This window comes from Callithrix jacchus, chromosome 5, assembly GCF_049354715.1.
Source record: "Callithrix jacchus isolate 240 chromosome 5, calJac240_pri, whole genome shotgun sequence".
NCBI lineage: Eukaryota > Metazoa > Chordata > Mammalia > Primates > Cebidae > Callithrix > Callithrix jacchus.
This window is the reverse complement of record NC_133506.1, coordinates 143,837,681-143,863,058: the sequence shown is the minus strand read 5'-3', so window position 1 is coordinate 143,863,058 and position 25,378 is coordinate 143,837,681. Positions and strand designations below refer to the sequence as shown.

The window sequence follows — 25,378 nt, the reverse complement described above, 5'->3', positions numbered from 1 at the left end:
GAGATCCTCTAAGGGCTCACAGGTGTAGAAAAGGTCATCTCCTTGAACGTCAAGCTGCGGAGTGGGGTCTGTGACTTTCCTCAGGAGGTGTCCAAGGCTTCAGCCGAGTGTGATGAATCCATGAGTCAATTCCCACCACCTTAACTGCTGTTGGGGTAGACAGAGTAACTGAAAATGGTCCTTCCCAAGGTGGGCCTAGAGAGGGAGAGTCTGAGGGGAGAGATTTTTAAGAAGCACCAAGTCTCCAGAGCAGGAGAGAAATACTGTGGAGGTTGCCCCTGCAAGAGGCTAACAACTTGGCCTCCGACATTAGGTGAGCTTGACTCCTTACACATTTTCCCTGGCTGGAGGCTGTCCAGCTATGAGTGAGAGGAAATTAAGAAGAGCACGAAAGAGGAAATTGAGAATGATTAAGCAGGACACTATCCTCAGCCTTCTTGGCCAATGAGATAATGGTCAGGTGAATGCTGAAGTGAGTTACTTGGGTATTGCGTTCCCCCGCTTTCTGGCTCCTGATCTAAGACTTTGTTTACCAGGCATTGTTTCAGCCTAGCGACCTCCCCTGCGGTCCTTGTCTCTCGCAGATGCACAGTTTACTGCTGAGCTTGTGACTTCTAGTTAATTAAAGACTGTTATCCAAGTTACTGATTGTTCTGACAATATCGATAATCAGCATCACCTATTTCCCACTGATCTTTTAAATTAGTATTTGTTCCCTTTTGACAGTTCCTCAGATTCATCCCCCAAGGAATTTTCTGTTCCTTTTATTGATTGAGTAATGATGTTAAAGAAAAAAGTATATAAGGAAACCGACTGCACAAATAAAATCGCTGCATGGGCATAGCTCACCCAGTCCTCCAGACCCCTCCTCTCTCTGTCTCCTTTCTTTTCCGTGCATGCCCTCTTCCAGGTTTGGGACCCTCTCGCTGGACGAGATTCCCGGGCTCCTGGGCTCGTGGTCAGTTCACAACAAAATACTGAGAAGGCTGCCAGTGTCCAGGAGAAGAAGAACTTCCTGGACCTCTATGGCTAGCTTTACCTGGGGCTCTGTGAGGATGATGGCTCATGCTGGCACTTGCCCCAGACACCCTCAGTCCTGCCTTGGGCCATCTGGTTATACACCTCAGGCCCTGAGAACCTTCATCCCCTGGGACAGAGTGCTTTCCACTGATTTACCTTGGCACAGTGGGCATGGACGAGGTAGTGGTCCATTCCTCTGGGGACAGTTTCTTATAAAGTGTCCCTTCAGACCACACTGGTAACAAGTTCTGCCAGACTGGTGGCTAACCCGAGCCTTTCCGTCATTTGAGCCCCAGGGGTCTACTTGCCTGAAAGCCATGATTAAGGCTGCAGCCTCTCTCTGATCTCTCCTGATCTTTGCAGTTTGTTCCTCCTGGTGTCTATTAAAAACACCAAGGTTGCCTGGTTCAGCAGGTATTCTAGACTCTGCTTGGCCCTAGAGCCAGCTTCTGAAAGCTTCCTCCTGATACCTACTGCTGACTAATAAACTTGTGCTTTAGTATTAACTGACCCTCTACGGAGTCCAGTAACGGGAGTGTACTTTCTTAAGGCCTCCCGCAATTGTTCAAGGAAAGCTTTTGGGTTTTCTTCCTTCTGTTTTGGGGGCTTGGTTTTCCACTTGGCAGAGTAATTTGGACATGCTGTTTGACAGAGAAAAATAAGCCACTTCTTCCTTAAAGACTGTGTCAAATTGGTTCCAATTTTCCTGTATACATTTTAATGGGGACTTGAGCTTAGAAAGAGCAGCAGCCATCTGAAATCAAACACAAGGGATGCCCACACCCCTGGTTAGAGAAATTAGAGCTGCTTAGACCTAAGGCGTCCTTTTATGTAAAAAGGGTACTGAAATGAAACGTCTTTCAGTTAGTACCCTGAAATTTCGTATGCCCAAGATGTGTGAGCCATCTTATCAGAGGGCCTCCCATGTACTGGATTCCAATCATGACCTACCAGTGTCACAGAAACCACGCTCACCATCTGCATGACCTCCAATAACCATCACAGAGGCATGAAGGGTCTGTTGGGTTCAGTGGCTGGTACAACGAGTCCTTTAACCAGGCCAGTGGGGCTCAGGAGATGGATACCAATATTCCCCAGCAAAAGTCCAATTTTAGCAGGCCAATTTATGAAACTACCCTAGAAGGGTAAACTTCTAGGGAGGGGCCATTAGAGCACACAGTTCAAAGAAAGTAGGCCAGATGCGGCTGAGGCTGGAACAATACCCTGAAGACCTAGGCCTCCTCTCCCCTAACCCATTTTCCATTGTAGTGCCTTCGGAATCTGAGACCTGCCATTGACTATGTGGCCCTAGGAATAGTTTATGATCTTCTAGATTTCTGCCAGAGAGAGACAGCCAATTGTAAGCATGACAAATTGTTCATGAAACACAAAGTCCCAGAGTCTTCAGCTTCTGAATTTCCCCAAATCGACACTGACTCCACTGGGGATTTGAACCAGCAACCCTACAGTTGCAGGCTCTACACCTTAGTTGTGCACACAGGACACTTGCATTAAGGTAAGGTAGAAAGCTTTCTTAAGCTGTATTTTGAATGAGAATGCTGCACCCTGAGGTTGTGTGGCCTGCCAAAACTTGGTGGGGCTGAAAGCCAGCAGCCTCTTCCTTTCCCTCAGCTGCACCAAGACAAAAAAAGCCACTTTGAGTTTAAAAGCCATGTTTGCAGCTGCTGCTGGGCTGCTGTGAAGTCCCTTGCCCCCTGCTTTCGATCCTCATGTTGTCCCCTCAGAACCAAGTGTGCACCTGGGCCACTTCCAGAGCTTCTACCCACACAGGGACCTATAACCAGCAGGTGAATGCCCTGGGAAACTTTTTTACACTGCTGGCTGGGACCAGGGATGCTGGAAAAGCCTGCCAGGACCATGTGCCAGGCTGCCGTGTTCCCCGGTCCCCTGCAGGTTTGCGCTGTACCTTGCCCCTCCCCGGCCAACCACTGCAAATGCCCGGTTCTGCCCCTGGGGCTGGGCTGTTCCCAGCTGACAAGGAGCAAGAGGGCCAGGGGGAGTGTTTGCCCTTGCCACCCCAAAGGCTCCCACACGTTTTGGTCCCAGAGATAACACCTGAAAGATAGAGAAGGAGCAGAAAGCAAAGAGAGCAAGCTTGGAGATAAAAGCTGCACTTTAAATTCTGGCTGGCCCACAATGCTGCAGCTTGGTGCAGCTCTGGTGTTCTTAGACAGGACATAGATATATATTTTTTAGGCAATAGAGAGAAAAAGAGAGACAGAGGTGGTTTGATGTATTTCACCCATCTGCCGTGCTTCCTTACGCTGGCTCCTGGCTGTACTTGGCTCCCAACTGCCTCCTCCTGGCTGGCTCACCAAAATGTTGTATTGGGAGATTCAGGGAGTGCAGGGAGCAGTAGCCGTCTTGTAACTATGTTGCTTAAGCTTTTGTTGCTCTTACCTAAACCTCCATCTTGTGGGCTTCCCTTATTGTTTAAGTTTCACATTCCTCCTAGTTACAAGGCTAGCCTGCAGCCTCGTCTCCATGGTTACTCTCTGACCTCAGTCCTCAGAACTTCCCGCCCTTACAAGCAACCGCCTTGTAGCTAATAAACGAGACTTGATCAGATCCTTGACTTGTCTCCATTCCGCGTCTCCTGTATCTCTCTTTTAATCCCCACTCCCTCCCTAGGGTCTCCGTTGCTCATTCTGCGGGTCGAGACAAACTGGTGCCCAACGTAAGAGCTTGAGTACGAGGGACACAGTGAGGGATGCCGTCAAGGTCAGCCGGCACAGAAGGATTAAGAAACCCAGAGGAAAGAGCGTCGTGGGAACCTGCCAGGGACTCGCGCTCCGGTAAGGGGACTGCGAATATGGAACAGGAAATCAGCCAGCATTAGTTGTTCATAGAGACTTTAAGTAAGGCTTTAAAGGCACAGGGAGTAAAGGTGAAAATAAAACGATTGTGTTATATTTTCACTATATTCAGGATGTCTGCCCTTGGTTTCCCCAGGAAGGAACCATAGACCAAAAACGATGGAAAAGGGTAGGAGATGCTTTAAGATTATTACAGTGCTTTTGGACCTGAGAAGGTCCCAGTCACAGCCTTTTCTTATTGGAACCTGATAGATAAAATTTTAACTCAGAGATGCCATGACCCCCTCATTGCCAATGTTATTACTCAGGGAGAGTCTCTCTTAAAGGGAGAACTCGATAAAAGCACCCTCAACAGTCCTAAGAGCCCAGGTGACTCTAAGAAATTGTCTGTAACTGATGAGGTGCAGTCGCCACAAGCTAATGAGGAGGATTTAATATCCTCTGATAGTGACTCAAAGAAGGGGACGCCCGGAGAGTCACAATGCCAGGCTAAGACTAAAAATGCACCTTCAGCAAAGACAAAAAGAGGGCCAAAGAGGGTGTCTGCCCAGGGGGCCCCCAACTCAGGCTCTAGACACACCAAATAGGAAAAGACCCCATGGCCAATTGAAAGAGCAAATAATTCTGAAGACAAAGGCATTGAGGAGGAAATAGATTGGGATGACTTAGAAGAAGAGGTGGACCATTATAAAAACTCAGATTGGTTCCCCCATAGGCTGCGACCTCCGCCTTACAAGGCGGGGCCCTCAGCACCCCCAATGGCATGTCCTGTTATTGATCCCCAAAAAAGGTTACAAGAAAAAATCAAGTACCTAAAAAAACAGGTTAGGCTTGAAACTGAGCATCGAGAGCTCATAGAACAGCTTGAAAAAATAAAAATAGGTAAAATAAAGAATGAGGCTAAAACTCAAGTTACCCAAAATGTTATACCTCCCTGTAGGGGAGCGGCGTTAAGACAACCTCCTCAGCTTAACACCTTATTAGATTTAGAAAATCCAAGTGCGTACCCGGTGACAGAAACCACCGACCAGCAGGAAGCAGCTTGAAGGCATCATGCAGGTTTCGATTTTAAAATAATCAAAGAGGAGATCGATCCAAGATGGCCGACCACTAACAGCTCAGGATTGTAGCTCCCAGTGAAAGCTCAGAGAACGAGACGACGCCACACTTTTAGACGAATTTTCGTCACTCACCGATCAGCCGATTCCCAGTGGAGGAGCTCCACGGGTCGCCAGCGCGACTCTTGTGGCCACTGCAGCGGTTTTGCCGGCGTCTCGGCGCAGCAGCTCTTCATGCAGAGCCAACAGGACTGCTTCCCCTACTGACCGGAGTTTGGAGCTCCGGGAAGTCAGAGCTGCTTGTTGCGGACTCAAGAGGGAAGCCAGACCAGAGATTCCTGGGCAGAAGAGCACCATTAGTCTTATCGCTGCTATTTAGGCTGCGACAGTGGGTTGCTCGGATCCCAACACTGGGAATCAATAAGTCGGACGTCGACTCAGAAACCTAATTAGAAAGGTGGGTCATCTACAATGAAGGGAAAAAAACAGCCTAAGAAGGCTGAGTATACTCAAAATCAGAACTCATCAGCAATGGAACAAGCCCTGATGGAAAAGGACTGTGTTCCATTATCTGAAGTAGGCTTTAAAAGGTGGATGATAAGAAACTTCTGGGAGTTAAAGGAACTTGGTCTAACCCAATGTAAAGAAACTAAGAAGTTGGAAAAAAGGTTTGATGAAATGTTGAAAAGAACAGACAATATAGAGAGGAATACAAATGAACTTATGGAGTTGAAAAATACAACACGAGAACTTAGTGAAATATGTACAAGCTTAAACAGCCGAATGGATCAAGCAGAAGAAAGGGTATCAGAGGTCGAAGACCAACTTAATGAAACAAAACGACAAGACAAGAATAGAGAAAAAAAGATAAAAAGGAATGAGCAAAGTCTCCAAGCAATATGGGACTATATGAAAAGACCTAATATACGCTTGATCGGTGTACCTGAATGTGACGGAGAGAATGAAGTCAAGCTGGAAAATACTCTCCAGGACATTATCCAGGAAAATTTTCCTAATTTAGTAAAGTAGGACACTATTCAACCCTAGGCAATACAGAGACCACCACAAAGATATTCCTCAAGAAGACCAACCCCAAGGCACATAATCGTTAGATTCACCAAGATCGAATCGAAGGAGAAAATATTAAGGGCAGCCAGAGAGAAAGATCAAGTTACCCATAAAGGTAAGCCTATTAGGCTTACAGCAGATCTCTCAACGGAAACCCTACAAGCTAGAAGAGAGTGGGGGCCAATATTCAATATACTTAATCAACAGAACTTTCAGCCCAGAATTTCATATCCTGCCAATTTAAGCTTTACATTTGAAGGAAAAATAAAATCTTTCAGGAACAAGCAAGTACTCAGAGATTTTATTACCACCAGGTCTGCTTTACAAGAACTTCTAAAAGAAGCATTATACACAGAAAGGAACAACCAGTATGACCCTTTCTAAAAATACACCAAAAAGTAAAGAGCATTAACATAAAGAAGAATTTTTATCAACAAAAGGACAAAATAGCCAGTTAATATCAAATGGCAGCAACCCTAAATTTATATCGACCAAATCTCCCAATCAAAAGATACAGACAAAATCTAATGGTATATCCAAAAGATATACATAGACTCAAAATAAAGGGTTGGGAAAAAAAAAAAAGTACCAACCAAATGGAGAGCAAAAATAAATAAATAAAAAGCAGGAGTTGCAATTTTCACATTTGACAAAATAGATTTCAAAGCTACAAGGATACAAGGCTAAAAGGATTAATGTAATAATAAGGGATCTTAACACCCAGATACATAAGACACATAATGAGATTTAGATTCAACGAGACAACAAATTGATAACGATATCCGGGACTTGAACTCAGAGCCAGAACAAATAAACACAATAGAGGTCTCCATTTTAAACACATAAAATATGCATTAACCACTTTAAACACTCAAAATATTGATCAGCCATTATTGAAACCCATTTTAGGAATGAAGTAATATTCCTTTTTCCCTCTTTTTCTTTTTCCCCTCAAAAAAAAAAAAAAAAAAAAAGGAGTTTGAGACCAGCCTGACCAACACGGTGAAATCCTGTCTCTACTAAAAATACAAAAAAAAAAATAAAATAATCAAAGAACTAAAAACTGCAGTGGCACAATACGGCGCTACTGCTCCGTATACCACTGCGATTTTAGAATCAGTGGCCGAAAATTGGCTTACCCCAGGAGATTGGCAGACCTTGGCCCAAGCCACCCTTTCAGGGGGTGATTATTCGTTGTGGAAATCTTGAGTTTTATGAATGTTGTAAGGAAACTGCCTGCCATAACGCACAGGCTAATAATAATTAGAATTTTGACATGCTAGCTGGTGAAGGCAATTATGCTACCAGCGACGCACAAATGCAGTATGATGGAGGTCTGTATGCCCAAATTCGAACTGCGGGTACAAAGGCCTGGCGAAAGCTGCCTACAAAGGGGGATGTTAGTGCCTCCCTTACCAGCATAAAACAAGGGCCAGATGAACCTTTTTTAGAATTTGTACATCGCCTCATTACAGCAGCAAGCAGAATTTTTGGTAATGCAGAGGCAGGCACAGGTTTTGTTAAACAACTATCATTTGAAAATGCTAATGCTGCCTGCCAAGCGGCTATCCGCCCTTATAAAAGGAAAACAGATCTCTCAGGGTATATACGCCTGTGCTCAGACGTAGGCTCTGCCTATCAACAGGAATTAGCTATGGCTGCAGCCCTACAGGGCTATACTGTGAAACAGTTATCTAATAAGTCAAAAAATAGGTGCTTTCAATGTGGCGCCGCTGGTCACTATGCTAAAGATTGTAATGCTGATTAAAAAACCCTCCCTTAATACAAAAGTCCCTGGCTTATGTCCATGATGCAAGAGAGGGAAGCATTGGGCCAATGAATGCAAATCCAAAAGGGATGCCCAAGGGCAACCACTTTCTCCACATCAGGGAAACGGAATGAGGGGCCAGCCCCAGGCCCCCAAAAACAAATCCATGGGGCAGTCAGTTTTGTTCCTCCAACCAACAATCCGTTTCAAACCTCTGTCGAGCCACAACAGAAAGTGCAGGATTGGACCTCTGTTCCACCTTCCACACAGTATTAACACCTGAAATGGGGGTTCAAGCATTGCCCACAGGCGTCTTCAGGCCCCTGCCTGAGGGTTCTTTTGGACTTATTCTAGGACGAAGTGGCCTTACCCTACAAGGTCTACAAGTCCTCCCCGGAGTAATAGATAATGATTACACAAGAGAAATCAAAGTCATGGTAACCTCCCCTAAAATTATAAGTACTATCTCCCCTGGACAAAGATTTGCACAACTCTTCCTCTTACCTCTCCATAAAACCCATAACAGAGTTATAAAAAAGGACAGAGGTAACTTAGGCTTCGGTTCCTCTGACGTCTATTGGGCAAAAGTGGTATCTCCTGACAAGCCCATGATGACATTATGGCTAGATGGAAAGGAATTTACCAGACTAGTAGATACTAGAGCAGATGTGACTATAATTAACAAAACCCAGTGGCCTGTCACATGGCCATTAAGTGCTACTATTACTCATCTTACCAGTATTGGTCAGAGCAAAAATCCCGAGAAAAGTACAAAAATGTTAAAATGTGAAGATTAAAAAGGGAAATCAAGGCCAAATCCAACCTTATATTGTTGCAGGCCTACCCTTCAACCTTTGGGGAAGGGATTTGCTGGCTCAGATAGGTATGGTCATAGGTAGTCCTAATGAGATCATTACTGCCCAGATGCTTAAACACGAGTATGTGCCTGGCACTGGGTTAGGAAAAACCCAAACTGGAATTTTAAACCCTATAGAATCTAAACCAAAAACAGACAAGAAAGGGGTAGGACATTTTCAGTAGGGGCCGCGGTCTGTCCTGTAGCCCACGCAGACAAAATTACTTGGTTATCAGACAACCCCGTATGGGTTGACCAATGGCCCCTCTCTTCAGAAAAATTAGCTGGCGCACAACAACTGATACAGGAACAGTTGCGGATGGGGCATATAGAACCTAGTAATTCTCCTTGGAATACACCAATCTTCGTTATACCCGTACCCCATCTGGGAGTTAACCCGAGGTGCCTAGTCCCTAATGCACTCTGGCAGATAGATGTAACTCATGTTTCAGAATTTGGCAATCTCAAATATGTTCATGTATGCATTGATACCTACAGTGGATATGTGTTTGCTACACTCCAAACTGGATAAGCCACTAAACATGTCATCGGGCACTTACTATCTGCTTTTGCCACCCTTGGCTTTCCACAAAAAATTAAAACCAATAATGGACCATGGTATACCAGCACAGCCTTTGCCCGGTTCTATTCTCAATTAAACATACAACATATAATTGGCATCAACTATAATCCTCAAGGCCAACGGATAGTTGAGAGAACCCATCTCACTTTAAAAATTACCTTTGAAAAAATAAAAAAGGGGGAATGGTACCCCATTAAGGGGTCCCCCAGAAGCCTCATGGCACATTCACTATTTATACTCAATTTTTTAACTTTAGACAAAAATGGACACTCCGCTGCAGAACGCCATTGGCAATCAGAAACCCAAACAAAATTCACATCAGTGATGTGGAAAGATCCTATGACTGGCTCCTGGCACGAACCCGAACCTGTATTGATTTGGGGTAGAGGATCAGTGTGTGTATATGCAAAAGAAGCAGATTCAGCCAGATGGCTACCAGAGATTAGTGAAACAAGTAGACTGTAAAGGAACATCAGGATGTGAGGATAATAACCCCTCCCAGGGAATGTGTTAAGCCCTGAAGATTATTCCCTGTTCCCCCTCTTTCAATCTTTCAGAAACATGTGTACCTTAATATTGATATCCCTGATAATCACTCTCATACCTAAGACCAACAGCAGATTCGGATCACAATATGATGTTAAGATCAACTTGACTCCCTAGCCGAAGTAGTCCTGCAAAACCAAAGAGGCCTAGATCTGCTCACCGCCCAGAAAGGAGGACTGTGCCTTGCACTAGATAAAAAATGCTGCTTTTATGCTAACCATTCTGATGTTGTCAGAGATAAGATAAAAGCCCTGCAAGAAGACCTGGCAAAAAGAAGAAAAGCACTCTCCGATAATCCATTGTGGGGAGGGTTGAATGGGTTCCTCCCCTATATCCTCCCCTTCCTTGGCCCTTTTGTCATTTTCCTCCTTCTCCTCACTGTTGGACCTCTTATATTCAACAAGGTCATGGCTTTTGTCAAACAACAGATTGACTCCATAAAAATGCAGCCCCTACAGGTCCATTATCATAAGCTGGAAATGGCCGACAGGGAAATGGAGTTGCATCAAGGCTAAGGTGGAAGCTTGATAAGCACCACTAACCGTTTCTGACATCGCCTGATGAGCTGGACCAGTTAGCCAATGACAGGCAACCTGAGAGCCTAGCAGTAAGATGCTCCCACCTAAGACAGGGGACCAGGATATGAATCCCGCTCACCCTATGATGGGTAAGAGTAAAAAGCATCACTGCAGGTGTATCTCTTGACCTAAGACAGGCATGGTCCCCACAGGCAATCAGCCACACAAAAATTAAATAAAAAAGGGGGACCTGTGGGGAGCAGAGCAGTAGCCATCTTGTAACTATATGTTGCTTAAGCTTTTGTTTCTCTTACCTAAACCTCCATCTTATGGGCTTCCCTTATTAAGTTTCACATTCCTCCTAGTTAGAGGCTAGCCTGCAGCCTCGTCTCCATGGTTACTCTCTGACCTCAGCCCTCAGAACTTCCCGCCCTTACAAGCAACCGCCTTGTAGCTAATAAACGAGACTTGATCAGATCCTTGACTTGTCTCCATTCTCCGCGTCTCCTGTCTCTCTTTCAATCCCCATCCCCTCCCTAGAGTCTCCGTTGCTCGTCCCGCAGGTCAGGACAAGGGAGCCCTTGGTTCCCCTGAGAGAACGTTTCTCCAGGTTCTTGGTCTATCACTCCCCAAGAATGGGAAAGGAGACCACAGCGCAGTGCACAGCAAATGTGGGACTAAAAAGTGTTGTAGAAAGTGATTTATTGACATAGAAGGAGAAACAGGAGGAGAAAGAAACAGCTCTCATACTGAGTGAGAGAAGGAAAAGCCACTCTCACACTGAGCAAAAAGGGTTGCCAGAGGAAGAAAACCAGAGAAGGAAAACTCCACTCACATTGAGAAAATCCAGAGATGGAATCCAGGAGAGGAAAGAAAGCTTCCATACTGGGTAGAAGGGGACAGAGAGAGAGAGAGAGAGAGAGAGAGAGAGAGATGGTTTAGGAGGGAAAGAGAGCCTTCCATAAAAGAGTGTGGAAGGGAACCCCAGAGGGGAAATCGAGCTCCCACTATGTGGGAGGGGATTTGGGAGAGCTGGAAATCCAGTGTGGGTGAAGGAGCAGGGGAATTTATCCTTGGAAAAATTCCCACCTTCCCAAATTCCTCTGTCCAATGAAATGAGTTCCTTTAAACTTCCACTGGGGTGACTGACTCTTAAGAGTTTCTTCCCATGCCCATGAAATTTAAACATAATCATTAAATCTCCCAGATGGAAAGAGATGGGAGGGGGCATAGCTCTGGGAAGTTCTTGCCCTTAAACCTATGCCCCCCCCCGTGGATCTGGTAAGAGAACACATTCCCTGAAAACCACATAAGTAAGAAATATAGAAAAGGCTCACTCTATGCAATGAATGGCACTGGATACATGGCTAGCCAGGTGCAGAAAAATTAACATTGCAGTCTTGCTTATCACATGGACAATTAACTTGTAATAAACCAAAGATTTTAATAGGAGAATGCAAATATAAAAGTCCTAAGAGACAAACTATCAAACGCTCAAGACTGTATTGTCTACCTTTTCCATGTGTCTTTCAGTGATATAAATTTAAAACCAGGTACTGTGAGTTCTCACCTGATTTTTGGTTCTTCCAAACGTGCTTTTATCGTGTAGATAATTGTTAAACTGGTGTCCTCGTTGTGGGGATAACCTGTCGAGCCTTCTTATACTGCCATCTTGCTCCACCCATCCCTGGAATTGGTTTTAAATCTATAGATCAATTTGGGAAGAAAGGACCCCTCATGTGTATTTAGGTCTACTCTAGTCATTCTGAAATGTTTTCTAGATTTCAAGTACACAGATCTTGCATAATCTTTGTTAAATTTATTGCTGCACATTTTAGATTTTTAACCTATTTAAAATCTATTTTTCATTCCTATTTTTTGCTATACAAAAAGGTAAATCTTTTTGTGTTGAACATGTATTCTACCTTGCTAAAACCAATTATAGTAGCTCTTAATATAAAAGAATTGTCTACAAAAGAAATCATGCTGTCTTTAATAGACAAAATACTTCATTTTCCAAAGTCATGTATTTTACCCTTCCTACCTTATTTTACTGGTTGAGATTGCTAAGAAGTAATGAATGGAAATTGTAAAAGTAGACTCTGTTTAATTTCTATTCTTAGAGAAAAAAATGTTTTACTTTTCTCACAGAGAAATCAAGTATGATGCTAGCCATAAGGTTTCTCATAAATGCCATTCAGCATGTTGAGAAGAGCAAAATGACCTGGTTACCAATGAACAGGCAGGCCCCAGAGACAAAAACTCCTGAGGAATTTTGAAGGGAGCAAAGACCACCTGGCGACTACCAAACAAGCCATCTGGAGGCAAAACTTATCTGGGGGTAATTAAACTTCCTTAGTACCTCTCGGTCAGCATCTGGTTCCAGGCCTCTTTCAACTTTTATAAGTAAAATTTCTAAACATCTCTGGAATGCCATATTTTGGAAACTCTTGAGATCAGCAAAGGCAGCAGGCTCAGGCTCCGTGAGGAAGCAAGGAGCTCCAGGAACTAGGCAGGCTTTGGTCCGAGGCAGTGTCTTTGAGTCACAGAGCAGAGGAGGCCCATGCAGTGTCAGCAGTGAAGGTTTTCAGGGAACAGGCTGACCAGGAAGACAGGAGTACCCCAGAGGCCCCAGAGCAGCACTGAAGACCTGTCTATAGGTCTCCATTGTCCAACTCCTGTCCACGCTCCCACCTGCTACCCTAACCAGAGTCATCATACCTCTTAAGCAGAAGAGTCCACACTGTAAGCCTGATGAAGAACTTGAAGCCCAAGGAGAGGCCCTGGGCCTGGTGGGTACACAGGATCTCACAGGAGACTTACCTCCTCCCTGGATAGGTGTCTGCTACTGGGTCAGCAAGTTCTTTTCAGAGTTCACAACAGGCTCTTCCTCCTCCACTTCCATCTACTAACCCCTATGGACCCAATTCAAGTAGGGCTCCAGCAGCCAACAGAGGAAGGGTCAGCACCTCAGCTGACCCAGTGTACCTGGAGTCCTTTGTTCCAAGAAGCTCATTGAAAGGAAAGGTATGAGTTCATTCATTTCCTGCTCCACAAATACCAAGTGAAGGAGCTAATCACAAAGGCAGAAATGCTGTAGAATGTCGTAAAAAAAATTACAAGAACTACTTCCCTATAATATTCAGCAAAGCACCTGAGTGCATGAAGTTGATCTTCGGCATTGACGTGAATGAAGTAGACTCCACTGGCCAATCCTACATCCTTGTCACTCCTATTGGCCTCTCGAGCGATGGCACACTGGGTGATGGTCATAGCATGCCCAAGGCTGCCCTTCTGACCATTGTCCTGGGTGTGATCTTAACCAAGGACAGTGGCACCTCTGAAGGGGTTGTCTGGAAAGCTCTGGGTGTGCTTGAGGTGTATGCTGCAAGGGAGCCAAATATCTCTGGGGAGACTACGAAGCTGCTTACCCAAGATTTGGTGCAGGAAAAGTACCTGGAATATTGGCAAGCGCCCAGCAGTGAGCCCATGCTATGAGTTCCTGTGGGGTTCAAAGACCCACGCTGACACCAGCTATGTGAAAGTCCTAGGTTTGATCACAGTCAATACAAGAGATCCCATTTGCTACCCATCCCTATATGAAGAGGCTTTGAGAAAGGAGCGAGAGTCTGAGCACAACTTGCAGTCAGGGCCAATGTTTGTGGAACCAGGGCCACATCCCCCATGCGACATGAGACCCAGTCTTTATTCTCTCAAGAGAGCAGTTAGCATTCTCAGTGGAAATGAACACACTGTAAACCATCTCTGGGTTCCTGGTCTACTGGGTGATTTGGAGATTTATCTTTGCTCCCTTTTAAAATTGTTCAAATCTTTCTTTTAAGAGTTAATAAATTCACCATTCATGTTAACAAATGACAGTAGTCACACATATTGCTGTTTATATAAGGAGTAAGATTCTTGCTTTTGATTTACATGTGGAAATCGAACTGCAGACATAAAGCTTGCACAGGTGAATGCCAGCAGTTGTGCCAATAGGAAAAGGCTACCTGGGGGCCAGGCATGTTCAACATGGTCACTTCATCTTCCCTTTACTTTGTCAACCAAATGTACAGTAAGGAACAGATAATATGGCATCAGTCAGGTAGAGAACCATCTGCTTAATATAAGATTGGGGTGGGATGGCCAGTTTTTTTGCATGCTATGCAAACATCACAGCTGGTCCAACCAATCTCTCCAGCTCTGTGTAAATCAGACACTGCCTCCTCAAGATATTCTATAAAACCCTGTGCATTTCATCATGAAACTGGAAGACCCACTCAGGTGCCCCTCTATTTCTGCAGGATAGAGAGCTATTCTCTTTTCTCTTTCTTTTGCCTATTAATGCTCCACTCTTAAACTCACGGTGAGTCAATATCAATGATTTCCCTGGTGTGAGACAATGAACTTTGGGTGTTACCCCAGACAAATGATGCCACTTCAGCATTCTTTCTAATTTCGATTCAATTTTGTTGTTTCAAGATGAAGTCATAGTTCAAGGGTCAGCAAACTACAGCCTGCAGTCAAAATTTGGCCCACCACTTGTTTTTTACAATAAAAGACGAACAGTGTTATATAGTGGTAAACGGATCAATGCAACAAGAACAGCTAACTATCCTAAATATATATGCACTCAATACAGAGCACCCAGATGCATAAAACAAGTTCTTAGGGACCTACAAAGAGACTTAGACTCCCCACACAGTAATAGTGGGAGACTTGAACACCCCACTGTCAATATTAGATCAATGACATAGAAAATTAACAAGGACATTCAAGACTTGAACTCAGCTCTGGACCATGTGGATTTAATAGACATATACAGAACTATCCACCCTAAATCAACAGAAAGAATATACATTCTTCTCACCACCACATAACACTTATTCTAAAATCAGCAAATGCAAAAAAACAAATTCTAACAGTCTGTCAGACCACAATGCAATCAAATTAGAATTCAGGATGAAAAAATTCACTCAAAACCACATAACTACACGGAAACTTAACAATCTGCTCCTGAATGACTACTGTGTAATTAACGAAATTAAGGCAGAAATAAAGAAGTTATTTGAAACCAATGAGAATAAAGAGACAATGTACCAGCCAGATTTGCTGTGACACAGCTAAAGTAGTGTTTACAGAGAAATATGTAGCATTAAATGCCCACAGGAGAAAGCAGGAAAGATCTAAAATCAACATCCTAACATTGCAATTAAAGGAACTCGAGCCTGAGTGGACACCGGATTTCCAGACAGATTTGTATTACCCACAGACCACAAGATTACCAGGTGGGGGAGCCCCATGGGTCCCAGCGTGGCTGTTTAGGACAGCAGGGCGGGTCTCTGACAAAATACATGGGTCTGGGTGCTGTTTTAGCTGGTGACTGGAACTCCTGGAAGACTTGCCAATTCAACTGATAAAAAGGGGACCAAAACAGGGAGCCAGGCCAGGAGATTGCTGGGCAAAAAAGCACAAGTCTCTGCACGGCTGTTTCAGCCAGTGCAGTGGGTCACTGCATGGGGAATCACACAGATCCTGGCACCTTTTCAACAGGTGACTGGAACATCTGGCAGATAAGAGTCACCCATTCAACTGAAAAAAAAGGGGACTGAAACAGGGAGCCAAACCAGGAGATTCCCGGGCAAAAGAGTGCCACTGACTCCAGTGTGGCTGTTTCAGCCAGCTCAGTGGGTCTCTGCACAAAATCTCACACAAATCCAAGTGCCTTTTCAACTGGCAATTGGAATGCCTGGGAAATAGTCACCTGGTTCAACTGAAAAAAAAAGGGGTCTGAAGCAGGGAGCCAGGTAATCAGGCTCAGCCAGTCCTACTCCCACAAAAAACAGCACCAGCACAGTTGAATCTGGGACGGTCCAGCTCTGTGGAAGAGGGGCGTACACAATTACCAAGGTAGTCCACCACTACTGAGGAAGTCCACCATTGCTGAGGCAGCCCACCATTACAGAGGTGGTCCGCCACTGCCTTAGACAGTTCTAACTATACCCCTATAAACAGGACTGCAGGGAAATACACATGGCAGCTGAGTGGAGCCCACAGCAGCTCAGCAAAACCTCTGCAGGCAGACTGTGACTAGGCTGCCTCCCTCCTGGCTGGGGAGGGCAGCCCTGAAAAAAGGCAGCAGCATGACAGAAACTTTGGTCTCAACTCCCCAGGACAGAGCACCTGGGAAAGAAAAAGCCGTATATGAGTTCTGTGGCAGCAGACTTAAACGTACCTGCCCAGCAGCTCTGAATAGAACAACAGAGCTCACAGCTCAGCACTTGAGCCCCTATAAAGGACAGACTGTCTCCTCAAGCAGCTCTCTGACCCTCAACTATCCAAAGAATTGCCTCATAAAGGAGAGCTCAGACTGACATCTGGCGAGTATCCTTCTGGAACAAAAGTAGCAGCAGCAGAAAGAAACTGGCAGCAACCCTTATTGTTCTGCAGCTGCTGCAGGTGATCCCCAGGCAAACACAGCCTGGAGTGGACCTCAGCAGTCCTAGAGCAGAGGGGCCTGACTTTTAGAAGAAAAACTAAGAAACAAAGAAATAGGTACATCAACAAAACTGGATGTCCCCTCAGAAACCCCATCTGAAAGTCAGCAACTATGAAGACGACAGGTAGATAAATCTACAAAGATGGGAAGAAACCAGTGCAAAAAAGGATGAAAACACCCAAAACCAGAATGCCTCTCCCTCCTCCAAGGGATCACAACTCCTCACCAGCAAGGGAACAAGGCTGAATGGAGAATGAGTGTGATGAATTGACAAACAGGCTTCAGAAGGTGGGTAATAAGAAACTTCTCGAGCTAAAAGAACATGTTCTAACCCAATGCAAAGAAACTAAGATCCCTGAACAAAAGTTTGATGAAATGCTAATGAGAATAAACCACTTAGAGACGAATATAAGTGAATTGACAGAGCTGTAAAACACAAGAACTTCGCAAAGCATGCACAACTTTCAATAGCTGAATTGACCAAACAGATGAAAGGATATCAGAGGTTAAAGATCAACTCAATGAAATAAAACAAGAAGATATCAGAGGTTAAAGATCAACTCAATGAAATGAAACAAGAAGGAAAAATTGGAGAAAAAAAAGAGTAAAAAGAAATGAACAAAGTCTCCAAGAAATATGGGACTATGTGAAAAGACCTAATCTACATTTGGTAAGTGTACCTGAATGTCACAGAGAGAATGAATCCAGGCTGGAAAATATTCTTCACGACATTATTTAGGAAAACTTCCCCAACCTAGCAAGGCAGGCCAATATTCAAGTCCAAGAAATACAGAGAACACCACGAAGATACTCCTCAAGAAGAGCAACCCCAAGGCACATAATCGTCAGATTCACTGGGGTTGAAATGAAGGAGAAAATGCTAAGGGCAGCCACAAAGAAAGTTACTCACAAAGAGAAGCCCATCAGACTTGCAGCACCTCTCTCAGCAGAAACCCCACAAGCCAGAAGAGAGTGGGGGCCAATATTCAACATCCTTAAAGTTTCAACCCATAATTTCATATCCAGCCCAGCCAAACTAAGCTTCATAAGCAAAGGAGAAATAAAATCCTTTACGAACAAGCAATTACTCAAGAGATTTCATCACCACCAGGCCTGCTTTACAAGAGTTCCTGAAAGAAGAACTAAACAGAGAGAACAACCAGTACCAGTCACTCCAAAAACATACAAAATGGTAAAGAGCATCAACACAATGAAGAAACTGCATAAACTAACAGGCAAAACAACCAGCTAGCATCAAAATGGCAGGATAAAATTCACACATAAAAATGTTAACCGTAAATGTAAATGGGCTAAACGCCCCAATCAAAAGGCACAGACTGGCAAATTGAATAAAAAGCCAAAACCCATTGGTGAGCTGTATCCAGGAAATCATCACACATGCAAGGATACACAAAGGCTCCAAATAAAAGGATGGAGGAAGGTTTACCAAGCAAATGGAGAGCAAAAAAAGTAAAAAATAAAAAATAACAGGAGTTGCAATCCTAGTCTCTGATAAAACAGACTTTACACCAACAAAGGTCAAGAGACACAAAGAAGGACATTACATAATGGTAAAAGGACCAGTGCAACAAGAGCTAATGATACTAAATACACATCCAATACAGGAGCACCCAGATACATAAAGCAAGTTCTTAATGACTTAGAAAGAGACTTAAGACTCCCACATAATAGTGGGAGACTTTAACACCACCCCCCCGACAGATCAAGTCCTGAATGTCATTAATTTTCCATCTCATTGAACTCAGACCTGGAACAAGCAAACCTAATAGACATTTACAGGACTCTTCACCCCAAATCCACAGAATATACATTCATCTCAACACCACATCACACCTCTAAAATTGACCATGTAATTGGAAGTAAATTGTGGAGGTCACCCCTGCGAGAGGCTAACAACTTGGCCTCCGACATTAGGTGAGCTTGACTCCTTACACATTTTCCCTGGCTGGAGGCTGTCCAGCTATGAGTGAGAGGAAATTAAGAAGAGCACGAAAGAGGAAATTGAGAATGATTAAGCAGGACACTATCCTCAGCCTTCTTGGCCAATGAGATAATGGCCAGGTGAATGCTGAAGTGAGTTACTTGGGTATTGCGTTCCCCCCCTTTCTGGCTCCTGATCTAAGACTTTGTTTACCAGGCATTGTTTCAGCCTAGCGACCTCCCCTGCGGTCCTTGTCTCTCGCAGATGCACAGTTTACTGCTGAGCTTGTGACTTCTAGTTAATTAAAGACTGTTATCCAAGTTACTGATTGTTCTGACAATATCGATAATCAGCATCACCTATTTCCCACTGATCTTTTAAATTAGTATTTGTTCCCTTTTGACAGTTCCTCAGATTCATCCCCCAAGGAATTTTCTGTTCCTTTTATTGATTGAGTAATGATGTTAAAGAAAAAAGTATATAAGGAAACCGACTGCACAAATAAAATCGCTGCATGGGCATAGCTCACCCAGTCCTCCAGACCCCTCCTCTCTCTGTCTCCTTTCTTTTCCGTGCATGCCCTCTTCCAGGTTTGGGACCCTCTCGCTGGACGAGATTCCCGGGCTCCTGGGCTCGCGGTCAGTTCACAACAGTAAATCACTCCTCAGCAAATGCAAAAGAATGGAAATCCCAACAGTCTCTCAGACCATAGTACAATCAAGTTTGAACTCAGAATTCAGAAACTCAGAACCACACAGCTTCATGGAAACTAAACTGGCTCTTGAATGTTAACTGAATAAACAACGAAATGAAGGCAGAAATAAAGATGTTCTTTGAAACCAATGAGAATGAAGACACAACGTACCAAATCTCTGAGACACATTTAAAGTAGTGTCTAGAGAAAAATATATAGCAATAAATGCCCACGAGAAGGAAGGAAACATCTAAAATCGACACCCTACCATCGAAAAACCAAAAAAGCTCAAAACCTAGCAGAAGATAAGAAGAAAGATCAGAGCAGGACTGAAGGAGATAGACACAAAAAAATCCTTCAACAAATCAGTAAATCCAGGAGCTGGTTTTTCGAAAAGATGACAAAATAGACTACTAGCCAGATTAATAAAAAGAAAAGAGAATAATCAAATAGATGCAATAGAAATGATAAAGAAGATATCACCACGGATTCCACAGAAATACAAACCATTATCAGAAATTATTACAAGCAACCCTATGCATATAAAGTTACCTGGAAGAAATGGATAAATTCCTGGACACTTGAAACCTCCTAAGCCGAAACCAGGAAGAAACTGAAATCCTGAATAGACCAGTAACAAGGGCTGAAATTGAGGCAGCAATTAATAGCCTACCACCCAAAAAAAGCCCAGGTTCAGATGGGTTCACAGCCAAATTCTGACAGACATAAAAAGAGCTGGTACCATTCCTTCTGAAACTATTCCAAAAAATCAAAAAAGAGGGAATCCTTCTCAAATCATTTTATGAGACCAACATCATCCTGGTACCAAAACCCAGCAGAGACTCAACAAGAAAACTTCAGGCCAATATCCACGATGAACATAGATGCAAAAATTTTCAATAAAATATTGGCAAACCAATTGCAACAGCACATAAAAAAGCTTATGCACCATGATCAAGTGGGCTTCATCCTGGGGATGCAAGGCCAGTTAAACATGCAAGTGTATAAATGTAATTAACCACATGAACAGAACCAAAGACAAAAACCATGTAACTATCTCAATAGATGCAGAGAAGGCCTTTGACAAAATTCAACAGCCCTTTATCCTAAAAAGCCTCAATAAACTAGGTATTGATAGAACGTCTCAAAATAATAAAAGCTATTTACGACAAACCAACAGCCAGTATCATACTGAATGGGCAAAAACTGGAAGCGTTCCCTTTGAAATCTGGCACTAGACAAGGATGCCCTCTCTCACCACTCCTATTCAATATAGTATTGGAAGTTCTAGCCAGAGCAATCAGGCAAGAAAAAGAAATAAAGGGTATTCAAATAGGAAAGAATAAAGTCAAATTGTCTCTATTTGCAGACATGACTGTACATCTAGAAAACCCCATTGTCTCAGCCCCAAATCTCCTGAAACTGTTAAGCAACTTTCAGTAGTCTCAGGATACAAAATCAATGTGCAAAAATCACAGGTATTCCTATACAACAATAACAGACTCAAGAGTGCCAAATCAAGAACAAACTGCCATTCACAATTGCTACAAAGATAATAAAATACCTAGAAATACAACTAACAAGGAATATAAAGGACCTCTTCAATGAGAACTGCAAACCAGTGCTGAATAAAATTAAGATAACACAAACAGAAACATTCCATGTTCATGGTTAGGAATAATCAAAATCGTGAAAATGGCAATACTGCCCAAAGTAACTTACAGATTCAATGCTACCCCCCCCCACTAAGCTACCAATGACCTTGGGCACAGAACTGGAAAAAAACACCTTAAGCTTCATAGGGAACCAAAAGAGAGCCCGCATAGCCAAGTGAATGCTAAGCAAAAAGAACAAAGCTGGAGGCATCACACTACCGGACTTCAAACTATACTACAAGGCTACAGTGATCAAAACAGCATGGTACTGGTACCAAAACAGAGATATAGACCAATGGAACAGAACAAAGGCCTCAGAGACAACGCCACACATCTATAACCATCTCATCTTTGACAACCCTGACAAAAACAAGCAATAGGGAAAGCATTCCCTGTTTAATAAATGGGTTGGAAAAACTGGCTAGCCATGTGCAGAAAGCAGAAACTTGACCCCTTCCTGACACCTCACACTAAAATTAACTCCAGGTGGATTACCTAAGACCTAACACCATAAAAACCCTAGAAGAAAAATTCAGGCAAAACCCTTCAGGACATAGGCATAGGCAAGGACTTCATGACGAAAACACCAAAAGCACTGGCAACAAAAGCCAGAATAGACAAATGGGACCTAATCAAACTCCACAGCTTCTGCACAGCAAAAGAAACAGTCATTAGAATGAAGCAGCAACCAGAATGGGAATAAATTTTTGCAAGCTATCCATCTGACAAAGGGCTAATATCCAGAATCTACAAAGAAAACAGATTTACAAGAAAAAAACAAGCCCATTCAAAAGTGGGTGAAGAATATGAACAGACACTTTACAAAAGAAGACATATAGAAGGCCAACAAACATATGAAAAAATTATCACTCGTCATTAAAGAAATGCAAATCAAAACTACATTGAGATACCATCTAATGCCAGTTAGAATGGCGATCATTAAAAAATATGGAGACAACAGATGCTGGAAAGGATGTGGAGAAATAGAAACACTTTTACACTGTTGGGAGTGTAAATTAGTTCAACTAGTGGAAGACAGTGTGGCGATTCCTCAAGGACCTAGAAATAGAAATTCCATTTGACCCAGAAATCCCATTACTGGGTATATATCCAAAAAATTATAAATCATTCTATTATAAGGACACACTGTTTACAACAGCAAAGACTTGGAACCAACCCAAATGCCCATCAATGATAGACTGGACAGGGACAATGTGGCACGTATACACCATGGAATATTATGCAACCATCAAAAAACGATGAGTTCATGTCCTTTGTAGGGACATGGAACAATTTTCAAAGTCAAATAAGCATTAAAACACTTCTAAAATATAACCTCTGACTTAAATTACACCAAGTACGTAAATTTTAACATTCTTACTTTACCAGTGATTCTACCATCATCTTTATTTCCCAAAGGTAACTGAAGTCACATAAAAGGCATCAGAGCTTCTATTTTTCTGACTGAACATTTCAAGGCTTTCATTTTCATTTCTTTTTTTTTAAAGATTGGAGTTTTGCTGGGGGTTCCAAGCAGGAGTGCTGTGGCACCGTCTCGGCTCACTGCAACCTCTGCCTCCTGAGTAGCTGGGACTACAAGTGCTTGCCACAACACCCAGCTAATTCCTATATTTTTAATAGAGATGGGGTTTCAACATGTTGGCCAGGATGGTCTCGAAATCTTGACCTTGTGATCTGCCCACCTCTGCCTCCCAAAGTGCTGGGATTACAAGCTAAGCCACCACACCTGCCCTCGTTTTCTTTTAAGCCAAATAATTACAGCTCCTTCATATATACATCACACACACTATTAAACAGAAGAGCTAGACAGTTTTAAGTTTTTGTTTCCCATTTTATGAACCCTAATACAACTTCCACAGACCATCTATGACATGATCAAACTTTCTGACTTGTCCTGTATTTTCCTCTTTTGTAATTAGTCATTCTACTTTAGGACAAGAATCTGCCATACAAAATCCTCTCATATTTCTTTCCTTCATAACGTTTCTCACCATAAATACCTCTTCATATCCACAACTTTCTTTAGATCTCTCTCCCCCACTAATTTTTGATGCCCACCCAAAAACCAAAAAGGTTATGTAATGCAAAGCAAAACAAGAGCAGAGCCTTAGATTTTGGGAGGGACCGGTATGCTTACAGTTCCTAGGGTTCCATGAGGAAAACAGGTTTCTCCTAAAATGGGGTTTGAGGCACCTGCTGTTTTTCCTTAAGGAGTTCCAGGCTGTCATAAATTACCTTAGATCCTCTCAGGTGACCATCAAGAGTGGCAATAAGACAGACTAGGGAAATAATTCAGACAAGTGAGCAGAAAAAGAAAAATTACGACTGTCCCCACTGTATAGATAACCTGAGGTACCATGCAGTTTAAAAACTCATGTTCACATTGAGTTAGGTTCCACAGCTCACTCGCTTAACCATTCTGTAATTTTGCCCACTCTATGCTTAGAGCTTAGAACCTGGGTTTCATTCCTACTCTATAGCTACATAATTTAACAATTTTCCTCTGAGATTGCTGGATCCTAACCCTATATATTTCACATTTTATTAACATTAATCTCAAAAGGGGCTGTGATGTCTCTAGTCTTTAGAAATATTATACCTATAAACTATAAGAGGTTAGACTATTCAAAAATTTCTATATGCTCTAAAAACACTGAAGCAATTTATTGAGAAACACACCTAAGAAACTGCAACCCATCTACTCTGGATGAAAATTTAGATACTCTTTTGAAATAACCTACCCAGTGGTATCTACACATATTGTTTCATGTATCAACAGTATTTTACATGCTCATAACCTTAAAAATGACTAAAAAGTATCAAAATTATAGGCCTTATGCATTTCTGTGGTCTTGAAAAATGACACAAAAATTGTCTTTAAAGCAGTCAATAAAATGCATAAACTTCTAATCAGTTAAAAAAAAGTTAATGCCAAAGGTAGTCATACTAGAAATAAAAGGCTCAATGCTGCAGGTTCTTAAAGGCAGAAGTTAATAAAGCCTTGTTTTTGGTTGCAAATCTTTGCCTTAAAACATTATATGTGATTCTCTCCTTTCCTTTTCCTATTGCAAAGATGTGGCAAGGAACCAGGTTTGCTCATGCACATGACAATAGTCTCGAAAATCGTAGCAGAGAAATAAAATAAGAGAAATATGGTTCACTTAATTATCTCACAAATTGGAACTTATTACCAACCAGGTAAGTCTCTTGCATATCTGAAGCAAAACATGTGAGGGATGAAATGGGTGTTTGCTACCAATATTTCATGTAATGCTTCATTTTTTAATTCCATGAAAAATTACTTACAAGGCATTAGCCCATTTACGCCAGAGGGTCCAATTTTTGAATTTTAAAAAAATTTTTATTTTACTTTAGGTGCATACTATATCTGGCATTTTCCCCCATGTTATCCCTCCCCACCCCCCAAAAATCACACCTTGTCAATGACCTTGAGCAGGAAGACCTAAGTACCTCCCACATGCTTAATATTCTAATAATGGAACACTAACAGGGATCATGAAAGCATAGCTACTCAAGTAACTATACAACTAATTTTTTTCCCTCATCTCTAAAACATAGTAAGGAGCCAGTTATTTTAAGAATACAACATGGTGATACCTTATTTTTAATTCAGTTTTGGTTTGTTGTATATTAAGGCCAAAACAAAAAGAGGAGGAGAAACAATAATAGAAGCAGTGGCCAAAGAAAATGAGGAACAAGATGATTAGAAAGAATAGACTGGATGAAAGGAAAAAGAACAGGTGCAGGAATTAGAAGGCCTATTATGATGTCTTTTATCCCTTCTGCAACTCATGAACTTTTAAAACGTCTGAAACTGTCACAACAAAAAAGTAAAAAGGCACACAAATAGTAACTCCCTAAACTTTGTTAAGAATGAGACAATGCTGCCACTCACACCTGGCTCAGATACCGGCAGAGACTACAGGACAAAGGGGAGGAGGACTTCTTGCCCTGGCTGCTCAACCACTGCTGCAACTGAGGCCTGCAGTACAGAATCCACAGCTTCCTCCCCACCCCAGGCTGGGCTGGGCCCTGTAGCACTCCTCACTCCCCATTCTGGGCCCTCAGACTTGCTGCTGCTGCTGCCGCCACTAGTTATTGCCCTCAATGCACCTACCCTACAAGGTTCCTACCACCTGGCCCCCAGAGGCACACCCTCATACCACTCCCATCGAGTTGCAGTTTCCATTGCTGCCACCAACCACATGCAGCGAGGCTCAGAGCTGACATCTTCGGACTGACTCCTCCTCCTCCAGCCTGGCTTGGAACAGCTGGGCCGGCAAAGCCAGAAAAGC

General features: G+C 43.0%; 1 protein-coding gene across 6 annotated transcripts in view; it reads right to left on the bottom strand.

Moving 5' to 3' along the window:
- Nucleotides 1-25,378, bottom strand: part of LOC144582889 (uncharacterized) — a 30,490-nt gene that overhangs the window by 3,608 nt on the left and 1,504 nt on the right. For 2 of the 6 annotated variants that reach the window (XR_013536423.1, XR_013536424.1), the window contains exon 3: nucleotides 1-25,378. This exon is cut by the window's left edge and continues 3,607 nt beyond it. Coding sequence is in view for 4 of the 6 variants with exons in the window: in XM_078375576.1 (XP_078231702.1) it covers nucleotides 50-147; nucleotides 25,247-25,378 (230 nt within the window). In the remaining 2 variants the exon portion in view is untranslated. The other 4 variants (XM_078375576.1, XM_078375575.1, XM_078375578.1 and 1 more) reach the window with 4 other exon arrangements.